Source organism: Rattus norvegicus, chromosome 18 (assembly GCF_021556685.1).
Source record: "Rattus norvegicus strain SHRSP/BbbUtx chromosome 18, alternate assembly SHRSP_T2T, whole genome shotgun sequence".
Classification (NCBI taxonomy): Eukaryota; Metazoa; Chordata; class Mammalia; order Rodentia; family Muridae; genus Rattus; species Rattus norvegicus.
Window position 1 is genome coordinate 6,368,852 of NC_141551.1, and position 21,042 is coordinate 6,389,893.

At 44.6% G+C, this 21,042-nt stretch overlaps 1 protein-coding gene across 4 annotated transcripts in view; it reads right to left on the bottom strand.

Moving 5' to 3' along the window:
* The window catches only part of Kctd1 (potassium channel tetramerization domain containing 1), a 194,153-nt gene that overhangs the window by 17,953 nt on the left and 155,158 nt on the right, over positions 1–21,042 (bottom strand). For all 4 annotated transcript variants that reach the window (NM_001100516.1, XM_087592586.1, XM_087592588.1 and 1 more), the window contains 1 exon segment: positions 1,583–1,727. In NM_001100516.1, the coding sequence (NP_001093986.1) occupies positions 1,583–1,727 (145 nt within the window).

Consider the following 21,042-nt stretch of genomic DNA (forward strand, 5'->3'; position numbering starts at 1 on the left):
TCTGAAGGGCTCCCACAGCAATTTAGATCCCAGGCTCTAAGACTTGGCTAACACATCATGTCTCTGAAGTGTTAACAACTCCTGTGTGTTAATAGCAGGCTATTTCAAATTCTCACAACACACATGATATTTTACTTAATTAGAAACACATTCCATATCATCTTATAACTTGACACTGTCACTGGAAAACAAAGCTTCAGTTTTTACTCTATGTATCAACAGATATAGATGAACCACGCTCTTTAAAATTATTCTACAATGTGGATATTCTATATTATTTCCAACCACCTCTTAGGTGTGCTAAGTTTTCCTGTTCTACACATGACCAGTAGACACCCTATGTACACACACATGTACATGCTTATGTGAATATTTATAGAAGATAAATTCATAAACATAAAATTTCTAGGCAGCATGCATGATAGAAATTTTAATAGCTATGGCCGAATTATTCTCCAAAATGGTTTACTCATTTTTCCTCCCAACTACACTATATTTTCCCCACAGTGTCTATTAATCTTTAAAATCCTAGTCAAACTAATGTATAAAAAAAGTATATCATTTTATTTTTGTTCCTTTGATATAGAGGAAGATGGAATATCATTTTAAATATTTACTGACAAAATCTTTTCTCCCTTTGGGAAAATCTTGTTTATAGATAAAAATTTCCCCTAGAATGTTTATATATTTTTATAGATTTGGAGGAACTTTTTTATGATAATATTAATCTTTTGTTGCAAATATTTCTTCTAGTAAGACATCTTTTATGTGAATATGATATCTGCTCCATAAGGATGTTTTAAAAAAATCCTTTGTGTATAAAAAGTCTTAAATATACCCTTTCTCTCTCAAAATAGAATTCCTTTTAAAAAAACACACCCTGCACACTTGGTTTATTGTTTCCTGGACATTACAATTTCTGTTTTGTGTTTTGGTGTTGTTGTTGTTGTTAAATGCTATGACTGATTCTTGCTATTCCATAGGCCGCACAGTGACCGTAGCACATTGATTCTGAATTTGGATGTTTTAATTAGTTCTCTATTAGCTCTAATAGTATTCAGAATTAGTAGTTTTAAAATCTCCTCTTTAGAGAAACATTACCAATCATAAAAATTCCATTTTCATGTATTTCCTTTTAATACTTCCTAGATGGCCCCTGTTCAGATTCCACTGCCTTCAGGAAGTCTCTCACTGTGCTTGATGCCAGCACTTGCTACTCAGTTTTAAGGGAACAATTCTAAACCTGCCTTACTGATATTAACCTTAGATTTCCAGGAGACAAGTTTTCACTGAGTTAAGACGTTCCTTTTACACTCTAGCTTGCTAAGACATAGCCAAAATTAAATTTGAATCTAAACAGCTTTTAAGTTCACTGAAAGAAAATATAATTCAATTATTTAAATAGAAGCAAATGCTCCCTTGTCCTGTAACATCTAAACGCCATATGCTCACTTCATGAAGACAGGCCAAGGGGCTGACGAGGACACTGGAGTCAGTGTACGTGGTGAGGATTAGAATTAGAAACAGGTTTTGGAGCATATAAAAACAATGACATATTTATGGTTAACACAGATTCCCTCACCTTGAAATCATCGGGAATGAGGAGTTTTGATGTTCGTAGAAAATTCAAGATATATCTGAACATCTGCCCGTCTCTGTCAATGAAATAGTGCTGTTTGAGACTGTCCAGGACAATGGGCTCTGTGCCATCGAAGAGTCTTCCGATTCTGCGACGAGAGAGAGAGAGAGAAGAGCAGAGAGAGACAGTCAGATCAGCCGGCCACTTCTGCCTGCAGTCACCATCAGCACTTCTGCGGGGGACATCAGCAGCGACAGCGGCCTCTGAGAAGTGCTGGTCTCTGTGTGATAAATATTCTTAGGGTGAGAAAGTCAGACTACTCTCAGGATTGTTCGGACATGCGCCTGCCTTTCTTCTCTGCCTCTCACCTGCCTCTCCCCTGCAAAGGGAACGTCCCGACACCGTGATCCCATCCTCATGACAAGAGGCTGTCACCGTGACTGAAGAACTCGCCTTTCTCCAGTGGTACTCACTTCTGCTGCCTGCAAAATGTTACTTCTCCTGCATGTCTTTTTTTTTTTTTTTTTTTGGTTCTTTTTTTCGGAGCTGGGGACTGAACCCAGGGCCTTGCGCTTCCTAGGTAAGCGCTCTACCACTGAGCTAAATCCCCAGCCCCTCCTGCATGTCTTTTAAACCCACTCTACTTTAAAAGGTGTTCTGTTTTAAAGAACTGTGTTCCAGCATTTTCCCAACTCATAAGTTCCAGGCTTCTAAAAATACAGCAATAGAGTGCCAACAGCTAGCTAGTGACACCGAAAGCACACCAGAAAACAGAATTATGTGTTCTTTACCACAGTTCATTTCACTTCTCACTAAGAGTATGGCTATCCTACTAGTATTTCTTAAATACCCCCCCCCCCGATCTTATAACATGCCTGTCTCAGTTTAGGAATATTATTTATTGCTATAAAGATTATTTTGAAATCATACATTATCTAATCGTATGTCGAAATGTGACAAAGGTCACAAAAAAAAATCAAGTATTTACCCCTTAAACATGACAAATCATATTTCCCTCTCCTCTGATATCAGTCATGTGAATTTTTGTTTCACTAAAAATATTTTAAAGATAATTCTAAAACTCACACCCTATCCAAAGGTGGCTCAAAAAAAACCAGAGGAGGGCTGCATTTCCCGACCATGGTTAAGATTTTTTTCCTGAGCTTCCATGGGCTGCACTGATTCCATGGGGTGCAGATTACAACCACCCTGGGACTCTCTGGCTGTCTGTTATTCCTCATTGACACGTCAATCAAACAGACAAACCCACTGAGTCACGTCCGTGCAGGCTTTTCAGGACAGCCTGCTGCAGGATGGGATAGAAGGAGGCTTGCTTGCCTCTTATTGAAACGTTTAACTCTTCCCTTAATAAGATGACAAACACATGCTTGACAGGGAAAGAAGGGAGGCTGCATTAACCAAGTTCCTTCCTGGAAGTCTTTCACTGTCCTCAGCACCTTGTACGTGTAACAAATACACTGTCCTCTTCTTAACGATGAAGAAATCCATTTGAAAGCTTGAGAAACTGGCCTGACTAGTTAGAGATGTGGAGGAGGGGTCGGCTGCTTCTAAGAAGGGGGCCTCCTCACACCCATGAGACTCAAAGCACTGTCACTGAGCAGTGAACACTTTGGGCTTAGAGTTGTTTCTGTCTATATTTGTTAAATAAGAGCTTTATAGTAATGAAGTCCAAGCCGCTACACTGATTAATTTAGGGGCCTGAAATAAATCAGTATCAATGGTTTCATCACTTTATTAAACAGAGACGAAAAGTATCTTGTCTTAGTTTAGCTGTGGTGGTCTTGCATACGAACTCCCAAGCCTACACCGGAAGTGCACAAGCACAGGATGGGTCACTAGTACGTAGGCACCGAATAGGTGCAGACAAGAGCTGCTCGCTCCTGAATGAGGAGAGTGGAACAGGAATGTGGCTTGGCCAGTCACTAGCTATAACGTGGACGCATGGCCTTCCTGGTATCTCTATTTCTTTTTTACAAAATTATCTCATTTTTAAAAATGAGCTTTTATTTCCTCCTGGTTGATGAGAAAACCCCAGTAAGTCATGGTGAGCTCAGAAAGTGCACAGTTGTAGAGATATTCCAAGAGCGTCAACATCTCTATATTTATTAACTTATTAAAACATGTTAATAAATTAACTTAATAATATAGAAATACAGGTGTAATTATCTACCTACTAATTTTCTAGGCTCTACCTAAGAAAGAAAATGCATCATTAGCTTTTGACCTCTGCAAATTAGGAAAAAGTGTCCCTGAAATAGCTCTTAGGGTGTAAAAACAGGAAACGTGGCACGGGTACAACAGAAGTATTGTGGGAAGATGAGAAATTAAAAAAAGAGAGAGCGGGAAGAAAAGCTGAGCAGCCCAGCCCAGCCAAGGCAGAATCTAAATGCTTAGGCAAGGCCGTGGGCAGTGAGAATAAGTCTCCAGGGAGAAACAGGTGGAACTGACCACTAGGACAGCAGAGGTGGAAAGCCAGTCAGGGCTGCAAGGGGCAAGAAGACCCAAGTCCTGCACCGAAGCTCTCATCCTTAGAGATATTCCCCCCTCCTCGATCCCTGCAACGGCCAAGTCACTTGCTGCTGGCCTTGGAACCTTTATCCTGACCTAAGATCGGGAAGGTGGAGGAGCACTGGGCAACCTGAAGCGGAAGGGAATAGGACAGCTACTGGGACGGACCAAGTAGGGAAGGACTGGCTCCAAGTAATGGGAACTAGCAAAGGCTGGGTAGGCGGTGGATATGCTCCCAGGAGTCCAGGGGCAAAGAGTCCAAAGGCAAAGAAGGGCACGAACCCTTGGGTGGAGGAAAGCTATGGGAAGCCATGGGCTGTTTAGGGCAGAAAGGGCTGCAAGAGAGGGGATAGAGACTGGAAAGAATTTGAGAGGACTATAAAGCGGCTGGGGCCTTGGATACATATTCCCCAGCAAGGCAAAAGCCCTCCCAAGAGGAAGTTCGCGCCCTCTCTCAGCCACAGATGTTACAAGTAAAATGAGTGCAGTGTGTCACTTTCTGCAGACCTTAAAGGAGGAACTGTGTAAAAACAGCAGAAGGGGAGGGAAGGAGGTGCCAGCAACCAAAGATGTTGTCTCCCGGTGGGTTTTGAGATTGAGAAGATTGTGCTGTGGAAAGTATTGTTTGGCTAAGTAAATAAAGGGGGGCACTGACAGGGCGGTATTTCTCACAGACATATGAATGGAGTTACAAATCACCCTGCAGTGCTGGGTAAACGCTGCTGCCTGGAAACTGTGTGGGACTGATTACAGTGTACAGCCCTTGGAAAACATTCCTGGTTTCCAACTGACCAAGACCATGCTGCCTCCACATGATATATGGCTGGGGGTTTCTTTCTCTCTCCCTTTAAAATATAAACTCAGCGGACCAAACGGTGATGCTGAGACAGACTTCCATGGTGTTTTAAGGGCTAATCACCATTTTAACTAGTATTTTATGTGTTTCTTTAAAAAGAATTATTTTGGATAATGTCAATGTCACACCAAAGCAGACAGAATAATAGAATGAATCCCCTAAGTGAAGACATCCGCACCCCAGTTTCAAAGCCTGTCAGTTCTTAATTAATCTTCCATGTGTACCTTCATGCCTCACTGGGCCTTCCTGGGAGTTTCGAAGTAAATTCCAAACATCATATCATTTTATCTGAATGTTTCATTAATTGCTAACGTTATAAAGGTCTGTTAAAATAGGAAGTAAATAATGTTGAATATTATTTTTCTTCGGAACTTTTGCATATGAGCACTGTGGATTCCTTTTGCTTACTACTCTGGGCAGAGCCTACTGTGGAAGCCAGACTCCTTTGGGTGAAAAGTCGGTATGGTTTCCTGCTATGATGGGTTCCTCGGGAGAGCTGTGTTACAGCTAAAGTAAAATCTGATTTACCTAGGTCCGTATGGATCAGTCATTAAGACCGTCTTCTGCCTTCATTCATACGTAGGCCCTGGTTTCTGTAATGTACTGACTCAGTTTCTTAAGAGTTTTCCTTTCCTTTGTTTTTGTGTCATTGTTTAGTTATTCATTCAGAATCCACTGAACTTGACTACCAGTAACAGGTCTGGGGGTGTGGGAGGGTGTGAGTAAGACACAGTCCTTGCTTTTGTGGAATTTAATAGTCTGTGTGTCTGGAAGCACGGTCAAGTGTAGCATGACCAAGTAAATCACTCACTGTGTGGAGTCGACAGAAGGACAGAAAGGAGACGTACCTACCCCATTAAACTCAACTGTGGGTTAGCAGGGAAGAAAGCCGAGGTCTCTGGAGTCTTGACGTTAGTCAAGGACAGGACCAGGAGGGAAGGGTAGGAGAGGGCACAGGAGATAGAAATAGAAAAGCTTGAAGCCAGAAAAAGTTTCCCGTGTGACTTCTATGCTGAATCAAGCTGACTGAAAAATGAGGCCTAAGCGACAGAAGCTATACAGTGAAGGGCCGGTCGGTGCGTCCATGATGGGATATAGAGCTGCTTTGCGGGGGTTGGAACTGGTGGCGGGTGGTTCTCCAGGAAATCTCAAGTGCAAGAACAAACTTAGAAAGGAGACAGAAGTGAGACACCATACTCCTCATGGCCAGAGCTCATCCAAACCCTGCGTCTGTGCCTGCTTTTGACAGTGTCATGTGGATGGTGATGTGGTTCTCAGTCCTGGCTGACATTGAAAATCCCTGGTAACTTTTGAAAAATACTGATCTCAGGGCCCCCCAAGTCATTATGGTGTGATTCAGAATAAAGACTAAATGGCTGGGGTTTTTGAAAGCTTTCCAAGTTTGTGTGTTCATTTGTTTGTGAGACAGGACCTCACCATGTAGTCCAGGCTGGCCTTGAACTCACAGAGATCTTCCTGTCTCTGCCTCCTCTCCTAAGTGCTGGGCTTAAAGGTGTGTGCCATCACAAGCACAGTGGGCAACCCTGAACTTTTCCTGATCCTCTTTCCCTTCTTTCTTCTATCCCTGGAATGCTAGGATAGGGTGCACACACCACAGTAGTTCTCACTAAGCTGAAACTTAGTGTCAAAGAGGAGGTTACAGAACTTGCTCAAGTCCCATGCTCCTGGAATGCTTTCAGTTAGTCATTTTGTTATCTTAAACTGTCAGAACCCTCCCTCCAATAGCCGTCCACACTTTCAGAAATGAAAGACTTGACCCAGTTCAACCTCTTGTTTTATAAATATAGCAACAATCATAAATCTATCATACAAGTTGGCTAGGCACAGAGTTTCTCTAAATCTCATCTGCTGCCCCATGGTGGCCAGCAGAGACAGGCACATTCATGCCCCTGGAGGGCTACTATTCTAAGGCTAGTTACGAGGAGTTTCCACCACTCAATGACCTAGACATCTTACAGGCCTTATCTTGCTTAGCCCATCCTACAGTGATCCCCACAGGTAGCCTTAGCTTCTCATCTCATGGGAAGGAGAGAGCCCAGATGGGGCTTGAGTGACAACCTTGGTCTGACTTAAAAGCTTTCCTTGATCACTATGTACACTGCCTCTTCATGGATGCTTTAAAAAAAATCAAAGAGCTTCTTTTAGGACATGCACAATTGTTATAGTTTGATATGCTGATAGCCCAAGATGTTATCTTGTAATTATCTATTATGTAGGGAAAATGGTTTACTTAATATCTGGGGTATAAAAAGCTGAGATCTGGGGCTTCTAGTCAAGACCAGTGAAGGAAGTGGTGTGTAATGAGGTTACCACATTCCAAGTCAAACTAAAAAGACACCCCAAGACTTCTGCGGTTACTGCCAATAGTAAAACTGAGGAGGGTCACAGGTAGGGACGGGAGCTGAGCCTTGGCAGAGTGGTGAAAAGTGCCCGTGGGACAGGGACAGAACTGATTCTGCTTACTTTGTCACTACTGTCCTGGACACATTGTGTCCTTCACTGAATCTGGAACATTCCCATGGGGTTTATGGCTTTACAGCTGTGGAAACTCATGCCGGGAGGTTCCCATCCTTACTGAGGCCACCTTCAGTCCCCAGTTCTCTATACCCTGTCCTTTCCACCCAGTAGACACCTAGTCATATGCTGTTTCACACGTGGGACAGGATGCCACACTCTGTTTACCTAGGGACACATGGGACAACCCTTCCAGGTCACTTAACCCGGACTGCCACTGTAGCTCTATGTACAGTTTCTGTAGGACGGATTGAACAGAGAGGGTGAGAAAGACCCTTGGGGAATGAAATGCTAAGACTGACCAGGGGGCAGTGGGGAGGAAAGGCAGAGAAGTACACTAGGTGGGCATTTATACCCACGCAGGAGGAAAACATGGTTTGGACTTGGAGAAAGATTCCATCTAGTTTCTGGTCCAGATTTATTTTGCTGGCTACCAGATTCAGAGGCAACTCCCAAATGATCTCTTTAGCATTTAGGGATATTTTAAAGTTATAAATGGTATCTATTCATTGAGAGTTGGGAAAGTATGGAGGGTGGAAATGTTAGCTGAACATAAAATCTATTGAAAGACCCCAGCTTAGCAGCAGTAACGCCATTTTGCAAGGCTGTACTTAAGATGACTGGTTCAGGGAAAGGTTAGAACACTGCGTACACAGCGGCTGCCAAGCAGGATGTGTATGGTTGAAGGCCTGGCAACAGGACCACTGCGGTTGAGCACCTGACAATGAGAAAAGCCCCGGGAGAGGTCCCACACCCTGGTGGGGGGCCGAGTCAGTCGTTATGTTCCAGGAAGGTAGCTAGGAAACTTGCCCCCGGGCTGAACCCTTGCCACATTAGAATCCACCAATTATATCCCTGTAACCATGCATCTGCTTCTGTATGCTTGCTTCTGCTCCCCAGAATCCTATAAAAAGCCCATCCTTGGTTCCGTGGGGCGCGCCAGTCCCCCGAGTGACTGAAGCGCCCACAGGTGCCTGTGTATCCCGACAATAAACCAAATCCTCTTGCTGATTGCATCCTGTGGTCTCGGTCTGGTCATTGAGTTGGAGGGTCTCCATCCCGAGGGAAAGTTCTCCCTGAGAACTTTTCAGAAGGCAAGCAGGGTAGAGGGATGGGGAAGGTGTGCACGCTTGTGTGTCCATGCACAGTTGTGTGTGTTATAAGAATAGGGGAACTGTCATCAAAGTGGTTAGCTAATATCAGGGAGATAAGCCCACATGAGCAGAGGAGACAATATGTCACCAAAGGATTCCTTCCTCTCTTCTCTGCTGAGACTGTAGGGAGAGGGAAGGGTGCAAAGGAAGAGACCTGCTGCATTAGTAGTGGGTATTTAGAAAACATAGTGTTAAATTGACCATGGACTCCATGAGGCTATCTCTACTGTAATGGACTGTATTCTTGAAACTGTGAGCCAATATAAGTCCTTCCTCAAGGAAGGAAGGAAGGAAGGAAAGAAGGAAGGAAAGATAGATGAAGGAAGAAAGGAAGGGAGGAAAGAGGAAGGAAGGAAAAAAGTAAACAACTTGAATTTAATTCATGAACAGTATTTAATTTCAAGCAAATAAAATGATGTCGTTTATGACCATCCAGGGTTCTGGAATAATTCTTTAATGTTTCCAGTCTTGGGAAATTTCATGTTTTATGACTACAGATAAAAATTGATTTAGATCTTGTTATAAAAATGGATAGAAGTAATTTAAGGGAAAAAATAATTTCAGCAAAAACCAAAGCAAATTGTGTCTACATGTGGGACGATGTCCCCTGGGGCAGCACCATTTTCTTACGTGATCTATGGAGACAGTAGGGGAGAAAGAAAGGCACATTTAAACTGCAAACAACAGGGTATGTGTCTGCCAACCCTGGAGCTCAGCACTTTGGAGAATCCACCCTGAAACTCATGGCTCAGGGAGACCAAGGACACAGAGACACTGCCTAATCTACGGGAAGTTTTAAATGCTTTTATTATTGTGTATACACACACACACACACACACACACACACACGCCTACATGTCCTCATCTGCAAAACCGGGATGCTAGGACAAGGCCCGTGCTAAGAGTCACCTTCATGTGCTTCCCCACCTTCCCGTTTGAGACAAGGTCTCTCACAGGACCTTGGGTTCAGTGACTTGCTGGCTGCTGAGCAGGCTCTAGGCGGTGCCTGGCTGTCATTACTGCCCAGAGATGGTACATAGGTGTTCCCCACCATGCAGCTTTGGATGTGGGCGCTGAGGGTCTGAGTTCAGGTCCTCAAGTTTGCACATCGTGTACTTCACCCCCGGAGCACTCTTCTCAGCACTTTAGGGAGTTTTGATTTGTTTGTTGTTTTAATTGGAGGACTGGGATCCCGTCAGACAGTGAATTCTTATAAGGAACACATAGACACGTAATAAAACACTCACTGTTCTCTGTGGGGCCCATGGAATCAACTCCTCACCACTCTCAGGCTCCCTACTTTGCAGGTGAGGACACTGCAGCAAGCTGATAAATAATGCTGCCAGGACTCCCATAAGGCAGCTGGGCCACAGGGCCTGGCGTGGCCCTTCTGCTTTACTGCCCAATGGCCGTTTGTCTCTTTATAAAGCCCTGTTCTGATCAGAAGCTCCCCTGCTGCTGCTGCTGCTGCTGCTGCTGCTGCTGCTGCTGCTGCTGCTGCTGCTGCGGCTGCTGCTGGCCCATTCTCATCCTTCCCTTAGGTGCTGTGCCCCCATCAGAATTCTCTGACGGATCAGGCTGAATTGGAAGACAGATTTTGACATCACCTATGCTTACTCCTGGTTCAAGCAAATTCTCAATGGTTTCTAGAACGAATGGGTATTTTTCTCGGCTGAGCCCAGGACAAAATCGTCATGACTTTTCCTGGAGCCCAGCTGGGCATTTCCAGTGAACACAGTCTGTTTAGGTTTTTGTCTTGCCTTCTGTCTGAGCAGGCAAGCATGAACATGTGTGCACGAGCCTGCCTCCACGGCCCCCCTTCTCCTCCCAGCAGTCTGCTCTATATTTAGAGGTATTCTTGACACACTCCTTAGGCTTTCTTTCTTGATTTAAGAACTCTAGAATATGTTTTCCATTTTACAGTAATAATCCCCACTCAGAGGGGAAAACGCTCTAATAGCTAACATTTATTGAGAGTGTGTTCAACACCCTGCTGAAAATTTTACAGATTATCTGCTTGAATTCTCATTGTGGCAATACTAAGTATTAAGAAAAATTGCCTAATACAAGGAACACTTGATTGTAGCAGTGAAGAAACTGAGTCGTAGCACTATTCAGCAGCCTGCTGAGCTAGTGGGCTCTGCTTTCCCCGAGATTCGGAGCCTGTCCATCTTTGCACTGTCCCAAGTCCCCTCAGTGCCAAAATCATTCAAGCACACTAAAATATCAAGTAGGGGGATACAGATCAGTGGTTAAGTCCTTGCCCCATATCTGTTCTTCCATTCCCAGCAAACGAAGAGCAGAAATCACTTACCAGGTGTGGGAATCTGCCCTGCATCTGTCCTGCACCTGCCCCCCGCCCCGTCTCAGAACCCCAGCTCCTTCCCTGTCCCCTCCTGCCATCCTGTAGTTGCGTTCCTCCCTCCCTCCCTTCATATCTTCCTCTCTTGAGCCCTCCATTTCTTCCTCTTTCTCCTCTCTGCTTTCTTATGGTGTCAAATCCTCAAACCCATCATGTACTGCATGCTAACCAAGCACTCTACCATGATCCTACCACCCAGGCCCTCCCATTCTTATGACTGGACACATCCTTGCATGTGTCCTGGGTAACTCTAACTGCTTGATTTCTACCCTTACTTCTGGGCTACCTGACTGTCTGATTACAGAACACAGTGCAACATTCCTGCGTCTTCTGCGTGCCTAACAGATCCCTGGGTCTGTCCCTGGCCCCTCTCCCTCATACCCGTGGCCATCAGTGAGGCTAGGCTGGTGAGTGGTGCGCCTACACTCCCTTTGTTGCTTCGAGGTTCCAGACGGTTGGAAATCACTGACAATATGCTACAGTCGTTGCTCACACAAATGCGCATCATATTGATCATACGAGAGGACGATGGCCAAGCCAGCATTTCTATTTCCAACTTAACAGTTTTCCCCACTTGTGATCATGCCAGCAAAACAGTGGCTTATAATGAAATATTTAAATCTTCTGCTTGGTATGTTTAAGTGAGAATCCTAGAAGCTTAACAGAGTTTAATGAAAAGAACAAGAACTACCAAGAAACCTGCCTCGTGCTTTTTTAACATCCTCAGAGAAATGGACAGAAGAGCTGACTCCACCTCAACTCGTCTGTGCTGCTTCTCCCTCTCCCATGTTCAGAGACGCAAATGCACACACCCAGCATAGGCATATATACCAGACACATACCAAATGCACGCACAGCATACATGCTGCACACATACACAAATACATATATAAGATACATGGCACAAATTTATACACTATGTGTATAAATACCATACACATATAAAAATGCATGCACATTCACATGCCACATGTAAATGCCACACACATATACAAATGCACACACTATATGTATAAACACCATATGCATACAAAAACACACACACTATATGTATATCATACACATACATAAATGCATGCATATGGACATGCATACTTGTCATAAGCAGATACAAATGCACATATACATGCATGTATGCCATATATAGACATGGTGCATGTATACATCCATACATACCACACGTGTATACAAATGAACACATAAATGCATACATATCCCACACATACAAATTCATATATAGACTAATGCGCATGCACACACGCGAGCACACACAACCACGTACACACACAGTTACTGTCTTAGTTAAGGTTACAATTGCTGGGATGAAACTCCATGGCCAAAGCAACTTGGTGAGGAAAGGGTTTATTTTGCTTACACTTCATATCACTGTTCATCATTGGAGAAGTCAGGACAGGAACTCCAACAGAATAGACCTGGAGGCAGGAGCTGGTGCAGAGGCCACGGAAGGAAGCTATCTATATACTGGCTTGCTTTCCATGGCTTGCTCAGCCTGCTTTCTTACAGCATCCAGGACCAACAGCCCCAAGATGCTCCATCCACAGTGGGCTTCCCCGTCAATCATGAATTAAGAAAACGACTTACAGCCGGATTTTATAGAGGCACTGTATCAATTGAGGTTCTCTATTCAGATAACGCTAGCCTGTGTCAAGTTGACATAAAACTATCCAGCACACACACAAAACTAGTGCTACCATCACTCAAAAGTTATACAGCAAAAGTCTCATTTAAATATCAAAAGGTGGTTGAATGAATGGAATGAATACATTCTGTGATTGTATGACTTTAGAGTGATGAACTCTAAAACTCACCCAGAAACCGGCTTCCCAATGAGACCACCTCGGACCTCTTCCTGACTCCTCCGAGAGAGATGAGCTGGGAATGCATATTCATCCACAGAGTCAATAGCGCACACGGGCACGTTTACGGGGGCACTGAACATCCTTGTCACCCAACTGCCTTCTCAGGATACCCAAATACTTTTTCTGGTCACCGCGGGAGGTGCCCTTTGGATGTACACTCTCTGAAGCTTTATATTTCTAGATTATGCTGTACATATGCTACTCAGTAGCCACCAACTCAAAGTGTCAGGTGAAAATAAAATGTGACCTGGAGAGCCAGGCATGGTGACTTATTCCCATGTCTCAGCCCTTGGGAGGCCAGCATCACATACAGAGCAATGCTAGCTGGTGTTGGCTAGTAATGAGACCTGGCGTTAATTGTCCCCTCACAGAAAAGTGTTTATCTGGTCATGATTTAAAGACAGCTCTTACTGTTGTATGCTTGGGAGACACCCGCAGAGGCTGCTACAGCCCTCTGCCCTTGGCAGCAGCAGGGCCAACAGCACTCACTCTGGAGGTGTCTGTCCTTTTGCTATATGTCACCCCCTCCCTGCTGGCTCACATAATTCAAGACTTCTCCCAGAGGTACAAGTCCTTTAGCACGCTGGACGGCAGACACATCTCTGAATGTTTCTCCCTAAGCCGCCTGGAGTCACTGTTCAGGGTCAGCGTCACTGCCGGGGACCCGGTACTGAGTTTTTGTTTTGTGTCAGTATGTATGTTCGTGTGTTCGTGGATTTGAGTGTGGTGTGCACACGGAGGTCAGAAGACAGCCTTGGAGGTCAGAAGACAGCCTTGGGTGTCAGTCATCGAGATGAGACGGATGCGCTCTCTTCATTGTCGTCTGCTGCTCTGTGTGCCAGGCCGGCTGGAGGACTCCCCTGCCTTTGTTTCCCGTCTCAGGTGTGAGCATTGAGACTAAGGAACAACCCCCTGCTCTCTTCACGTGAGTTCTGGGGACTCAGATTCAGGGCTTCGTGCTTGTACACAACAGCATTCTCCTGATGACATTCGACAACTCACTGACACGGTTGTGCGGCAGTGACCTTTCTGCCTCCGGGTCGAGGAGGTCAGGATGACATCAGAACCACCAGAACACGCGAGAATAAGGCTGTGCAGAAAAATTCTTACATTCAAGGGTTCCCATGACGAAAGGGTAGTTGGGCTTTTGGAAATTCATGTAAATAGTTATTTTTAATTATACTTATATGTGTATGTGAGAATATGTGTGAAAGAGTGGAGTATGTACACATGCCACAGCATTCACATGAGGTCAGAGGACAACTTAAAATTGTTTTCTTTATTCTTGAGAATTTTACATGTGGATACAATAAAATATATCTTCCATTTCTCTCCTCTAGTTCTACCTCATTCCTCCAGCATGCCCCATCCCAACTTTACCATACATATATACTTTATATATGTAATAGATATAGAATATATATATGTAAAGTATATTTATATGGGGAATATAAATATGTATATGTTTTAGTGTATATATACATATGTACACATACATATATACATATACACACATATAAACACATATACACACATACATATATACAAATATACACACATACATGTGTACACATACATATTTACATATATACACACACACATATATATACATATATGTATACACAGATACATATATCATATATGACCCACCAAGTCCAGTTAGTGCTCCCATATGTGCATGGGTATTGGACTGTCCACAGGAACACGGAAACATGGTAATCCTATCAGTAACTATATCCTCAGAAAAGAGTGGTTCTCTATCCCTCCGATTCTATTAACTTCCAGCAGCTAGAGGACAACTTGAGGGAGTCAAGTCTCTCCTGTTGACAGTTCTGGGCACTCCACCTCACCATTACATTTTTAGTTACCAAGCCATCTCACCGGTCTTGAATGTTTTCATATTGGCTGGGTTTTTTTTAAATCAGAAACCATCTATATATCCACATAAGTGACTGGCAGAAACAACGAGGTTCTTTAAAAACCAGTCAGTCCCTGAAAAGCAGTATCTGAAATCTGTGGGCTGAGCTGCATGGAGGAACCACTTAAAAGCTGAAGCTACTTCAATGGAACTGTTCTTAAAAATAGTGAGATGGGGGTTGGGGATTTAGCTCAGTGGTAGAGCGCTTGCCTAGCAAGCGCAAGGCCCTGGGTTCGGTCCCCAGCTCAGAAAAAAAAGAAAAAGAAAAAAAGAAAAAAAATAGTGAGATGGATCATATTCCCGTCTATTAATCCTGTAAGAAATTCCCCCAAAGGACTTAATTTTCAAACGAATGAGTAGATAAGGAATGTTATAACTTTTGTATGATGAAAAGAAACATGAAAAGATTGAAAACAGCAAAAGTAACCTTGGCATTCTCAGTGGTGCTATTCATCATGAAAAATGAAAGCTGAGAATTCTTTGTCCCAAGCAGTATGACTCATGGCATAATCAGCAAGGAAAGCTGGTTTTTACCAGACTGTATGTGGCCACACCATTGCATGCACAGCACCAGCCTGAGGACACTTACCCGTCTCTGTCCCCATACATGAGGTGCCCAAACTCTGTGACACTTAAGGATTTCAGGGGCTGTGTTAAGACTGAAGAGTTTGGATGAGTTGGTAAGTCGTTTGCCTTGCAAGGAGAAGCCAAGTTTCACTGCAGAGCCCACATCAAAGCTGGGCACTGCAGTACAGATCTCCAATTCCAGTGCTGGGATCGGAAGAGACACGAGGATCTAAGGGGCTTTCTGGCCAGCCAGTTGAACCACCTTAGTGAGCTCCAGGCTCAACAAGAGACCCTGTCACAAAGAACCGAGGCTAGATAGGTCACGGGCCCTGTGGGAAACTACTACCATTACTCTGCTACACGAACAGAGCAACAAAATGACTCCTAATGACACTCGTCATATAGATGAGGGTGCCACTCAAACTTATCAGAGGAGTTTCTTCTTGCAGTAAATGGAAATTAACACAGGAACGCATAACTGTACAGAGACGAAGTAACTTAAGCATGCTCAGCCCTAAATGGGATGTCTACATCATAGCTGCCCAAAAGGCTATGGGATCTATGTGGAAGGGGCAGGAGGCTTGTAAGAGTCACAGGTGGCAGATGACTTCAAGGAAACCTTTCCAGACACGATGGGAGGCTGCACAGCAGAAGACTCACACAAGCTCAGGCCGAACAAAACCCTAGTCCTGCCTCTAACCAAGGGGTCCTCGATTGTGCTGCATAAGAGAAAGTGGTTCAGTGACGAAATGCTTAATATTTCTCCCACGCTCCAGGGCAAGCCCCACACCCAGGAGTGATCAGCCAGCAAAACCTGGACTTCATGGGTTTTTACTTGTTTGTTCAGAGAGATAGAAAGAAGGTGACATTGGATGGTTAGGGAGTTGGGGGAAGATCTGGTCTGGGAGGATTTGAAGGAAGGAATGAATATGATTCAGTACATTGTATCAAGTTCTCAAAGAATAAATAAAAGTATTTAAAGGTAATGTAGAAAACCATAAAAAAGACATCTAGTGTCAGCCTCTGGCATGTGTGCACACAGACACACGAACACCTACCCACACTAACATGTACACACACACTCACGAGAAGTCGAGGACTTCCCCTCCTCCCTGAGAACTACACATGAAATGAGCAGCAGAGCGTGCCCAGAAGTCTGTGCTCCTGAGGCGGAGGAGGAGGAGGCGGCTTCAGTTAGAGGAGTTACCGGTCACCTGCCTGTTATTCTGGCTCCTTATTTGCCCCTGAAGAAAGTGAACTTGAAAAAACGCCTTCTGGTTTATACCTTGAAGGAATCACATCACAGCGCTGGGCCCCAAGGACACAAGGCTGGAACAGAAGGGAGAAGAGCTTTGTAGAGATGGGTTTCTAACAGGAAGGTGTTCATAGGAAGTTGAGTTCTTGACACATCAGGACATAATTAAAGTCCTTACGACCTGTGGTTCAGCCTTGAATTGTTTCTTGCTGTTATTCCTGAGTGGGTCTAACATCAGGGTGCCGACAGGTACATGCATGCAAGCGGGGGGTTGGGGGGCTGCCCTCTTCCGGATCTGACCGGGAAGAAGGAGCACTAGGTTAAGGCATTATCTGCTTCTACACACATTTATTTCAGCAGCTCTTAATCCACCACTTCAGTCAAAATGTGCAAAAATGAAAGATGACAGTCACAAGCATCGTTGTGGGGGAAGCCACCCCACCCCCGGGGCCTGCAGCTCAGGTGTCCTGTGGTTCCTGTCTGCTGGGACAACAGGGCAATGTGGTGATTCCCCATGTAGCAATGCAGAGATACACTACAGGGCATGGGAGACAAACAGATCACGTATGACTCAGCATGCTAGCAAATTCTGCTTCCAAGTGTGAATTAAAATACAGATTAGACTTTTGAGTTAGTTTTTTTTTTCCCCAGACAAATAGATGTTTCTTGGGGTTGGGGGGGGAGAGATGTGAAAATAAAATTATCTTTAGATTTAATATCGGGGGCAAGTTAATTCCCCAGAGGATCTACTTAGCCTGTGCAGTAATCTTTCCTTTTCTTTTTTAAAAGACAGCGTCTGGAACAGCCTAGGCTAGCTCAAACTCATTGTATAGCAGACATAGTCAGAAACTCCTGATCCTTCCTCCCCACCTCTCAAGTGCTGGGGTTACAGAGGTGCTCCACTGTGCTTGGCTGCCCTCTTTCAAAACAAAACCACCCATCCAGGGGTGCCAGAGAGTGATGGGGAGAGGTATAGACACCACTGTGTTCTTTCCTCTACTGTATACTTTAAGACAACACTTCCCAAGTCTGACCACATTGAAAGCAAGGCCCGCCTTGTTCCCTGGTGGCCCAGGAATCCCGCACTGTATAGCACATCTTACTAAAGGATGATTCTCCCAGCACTAAATAAAAAAAAGCCAGGTTCATTGTTTAAACATTGTTCAACTTTTCATTTGTTCGCCTGTATCCCAGAGGAGAACTGTGGGAAAGTAGGACAGTAAAACAGAGGTAGGTGACAGAAGAGGACTCCACCCTTCGCCCCTGGGAAACTCCACACTTCCAAAATCTAAGGCTCAGCCAGTTCATGCTCCTTGGTCACTGCGCATGCCCTGTCACGGCAACAGCAGTGCAGGGTTTAAAAAAATGCATTTAAAACTAGGTGTATAGTTAAACATTTAAAACCGTGTGTATATTCCTGCATGAGTTCATGTGCCTGGGGAATAAAGAAGACGATGTGGATCCTCTGGAGTTTACGAACCACTCAAGGGGGTTCTGGGAACCAAACTCAGGTCCTCTGGAAGAGCAGCAGATGCTCCTAACCACTGAGCCACCTGCCCAGGTCCATATTTTAGGTGGTTTTGTTTGAGACAGTGTACAGACGTATGCAATGTAGGGTGGCCTAGAACTCACAAACCTGGCCTCTCCAACCCTCCCACGGTACACTTGCCTGGCTTCGCTCTCAGTGCGTGCAGCACCACTGAATCGATCCTACGATGTCTACCTCACGCGAGCACGGTGCGCACCAGAAGACAGAACTCTGCTGGCAGGGGCACGTGCTTGCCTCCTCCAGCCCAAAGCTCTGAGTGCACACGCCCTTCGGGCGGCCATGAGCGGCAACTCCAACTGTAAGAGGAGTCTCTTGAGTTCTGCAGCTACCTACGTAGCCCCGGATGCTTAGTAACTCAGCGACTATTTTAGATATGCATTGGCATAATCTGCTTACGTGGGAGGTAACTCATGTACTGGGTTTAAAATATACAACTGCTCTGTCAAGCCATCAGCTCAGATGGCTCAGGGAACTAGGGTCTGAACGCTCCCAGCCAGACAGTGAACTATTTCCACCGGGACCCCCACTTCACTCCCACCCCACAGATCCTATTAACTATGTGGTCCAGCCCACTTCCCCACTTGAAAGGGTTCACATCTGAATAAATATAAGCGGAACACCACTGAAATTGCTTTTGCTAGAAGGGACAGTGAAAAACACAAAAGACCCAACTTTGACCTCAGACAAGTCCTAAAATGATCGCTGGACGGATGTCACCATACACATATGCCCAGAGCAGATCTTCAGGAAGCCCATGTGATTTGGCATAGGGTTTAATAAACAAATTATTATAATATTTCAATCTCTCACTATCAGTGGTGTTGATAAAGTGTCTTCAGTGTTGTTGAGCCAGTCAACCAGATCTGCCCTTCAAATCTGCACAGCCCAGAGAACGAGCATCTACAGACACCTCCCATCAGATGCTCGCACTGTATAAATCAAGTGAGCAGACCACTGTGGAAAATCCTGATTCCATCCACTTACTCCCCCGGCCCCCTTCCAAAGTGGTACTGGCTCTGATCAGGCACGTTGGGCAAGTTCCCTACCACTGAGCTACATTCCCAGAGTTCCCCACCCTCTTAAATTTTTGTTCTGGTTTTGAGACAGTCTTGATAAGTTGCCCAGGCTGGGCTTGAACTCCCAAACCTGTCGCCTCTATTTACTGAGTAGAGTAACTCAGATTACAAGCCTGTACCACCAGGTCCAGCTGAAAATGATTGATGGTGACTTTTTTTTTTTTTTTAACTTTTTCTTTGTTGTTGTCCCTAGTAAAACGTTATTTGGGAGAATGGGCAGCAGACCCAGGAGTCTTAGTTTGCTGACTTCTGACCACCCATCTTTACATATTCATGGCGGTCGACTATCCCTGTTCAGGTTTTGTTGGTTTTTGGAAAAGTGCCCCCTTTGTAAGCCATCTCAGCCTTGAACACAATATGCTTCTACTTCAGCCTCCCAAGTGCTAGGGAAACAGTGTGAGCTGTTTTCCTTGGTCTAGTTTTCGGTTCGTGGTTTGTTTTGTTTTTGTTTTTCCTTTAAATGTAATTGGTGTTAAGTTATTACAGATTGAAAGCAGGTGTTCTTGTGGATTTTGACTCCAAGCTGTAATCCCAGTTGGAGACTCCCAGCATTTTCCCTTCCTCTCTTTGTGAGTACTTGGGCTCAGATTCAGATCCCTCACAAGTGCTGCACCCCAAACTATGCACCCCCTCACATCTTCTAACTCACATCTTTTAAGGCCATTTGTTACTTACAGATCAGAATTTCTTTAACTAGAGATCTTTGCTGTAATCTTAGAATCCCCCTTCCTTCAGAGCCACTGCACCAGAAGAAGCAGCTAGAAAGGAACCAGGAGCTCTGAGTGGGTACAGAAAGGGGAGTCCTTCAGGGAGGCAAGAGTTCAAAGCACCCAAGAATCTAGGGAATGTGACTAGAGTTGCGAATAATCCTATGTCCATGGGTAATGAAGTTGGCCTGTCTGGGTTGACTGGGTTGTGGATCTTCACAGAACTTGTTAGGGGCACTTGACACCTAAGAGGAAAATCACACAAATCCTTCTATGTGTCTTTCACTGCTAAAATCTGTGTGTCAGCCCCTCTCTGAAGCTTCTTTGAGATGAATACTTCATGACTTACAGAAGTGTCACAAGAACCAAGGAAGGGCAGAGCAACACACACAACCAAATGAAGACTAAGCCAGTGTGATCCAACCAGTGTCTTTGCTTTAGGTGTAAAAGCCATGGAATCAGAAGTTTCGTATGGCAGAGAGAAGGAAGGAGGCCGGGCCAGGCCGTCTCCTAGCTGTGGAAAGGAAGCTCTGGGAATTTGGAAGACAGCTTGAGAGGAGGCAATTGCTGAACAAAGGACTAGAAGGCACTCCCTGTAATCACATGCGATGAACAGCCTTATAAAATGATGTATTTGTACCTGTTCTATATGAGAGAAGGCAGGTATTCGGCCATGGGATCCTACCAACCCATCAACAACTGCCGTGCAGAGGATGGAGCCTGCCCGTAAACACAGATAACAACGAAGCAGATTACTTTTGCTCAGGCTGGAGGTGAAGCTTGGGGGATAGGACATGTGCCTACCATGTACAGGGACCCAAGTTTGACCTCTGAACGATCAAAAGAAAACAAAACAATTGTAGCTGCCATGATATCATGGGCAAATGGTGAATGGAAACAACAAGAAAATCGAGAAAAGCATTCAATGAGTCTGCCTCTTTAAATTATGTTGCTGAGAAAAAGTTATATGTTTGATGTATGAAGGTGTTGGGATGGGGAAAGCGCAGGTTTGATTCGTTCCATAAAAGCATATATTCCTCCATCAATACTTTCATACAGAAAAGAAGATACAGAA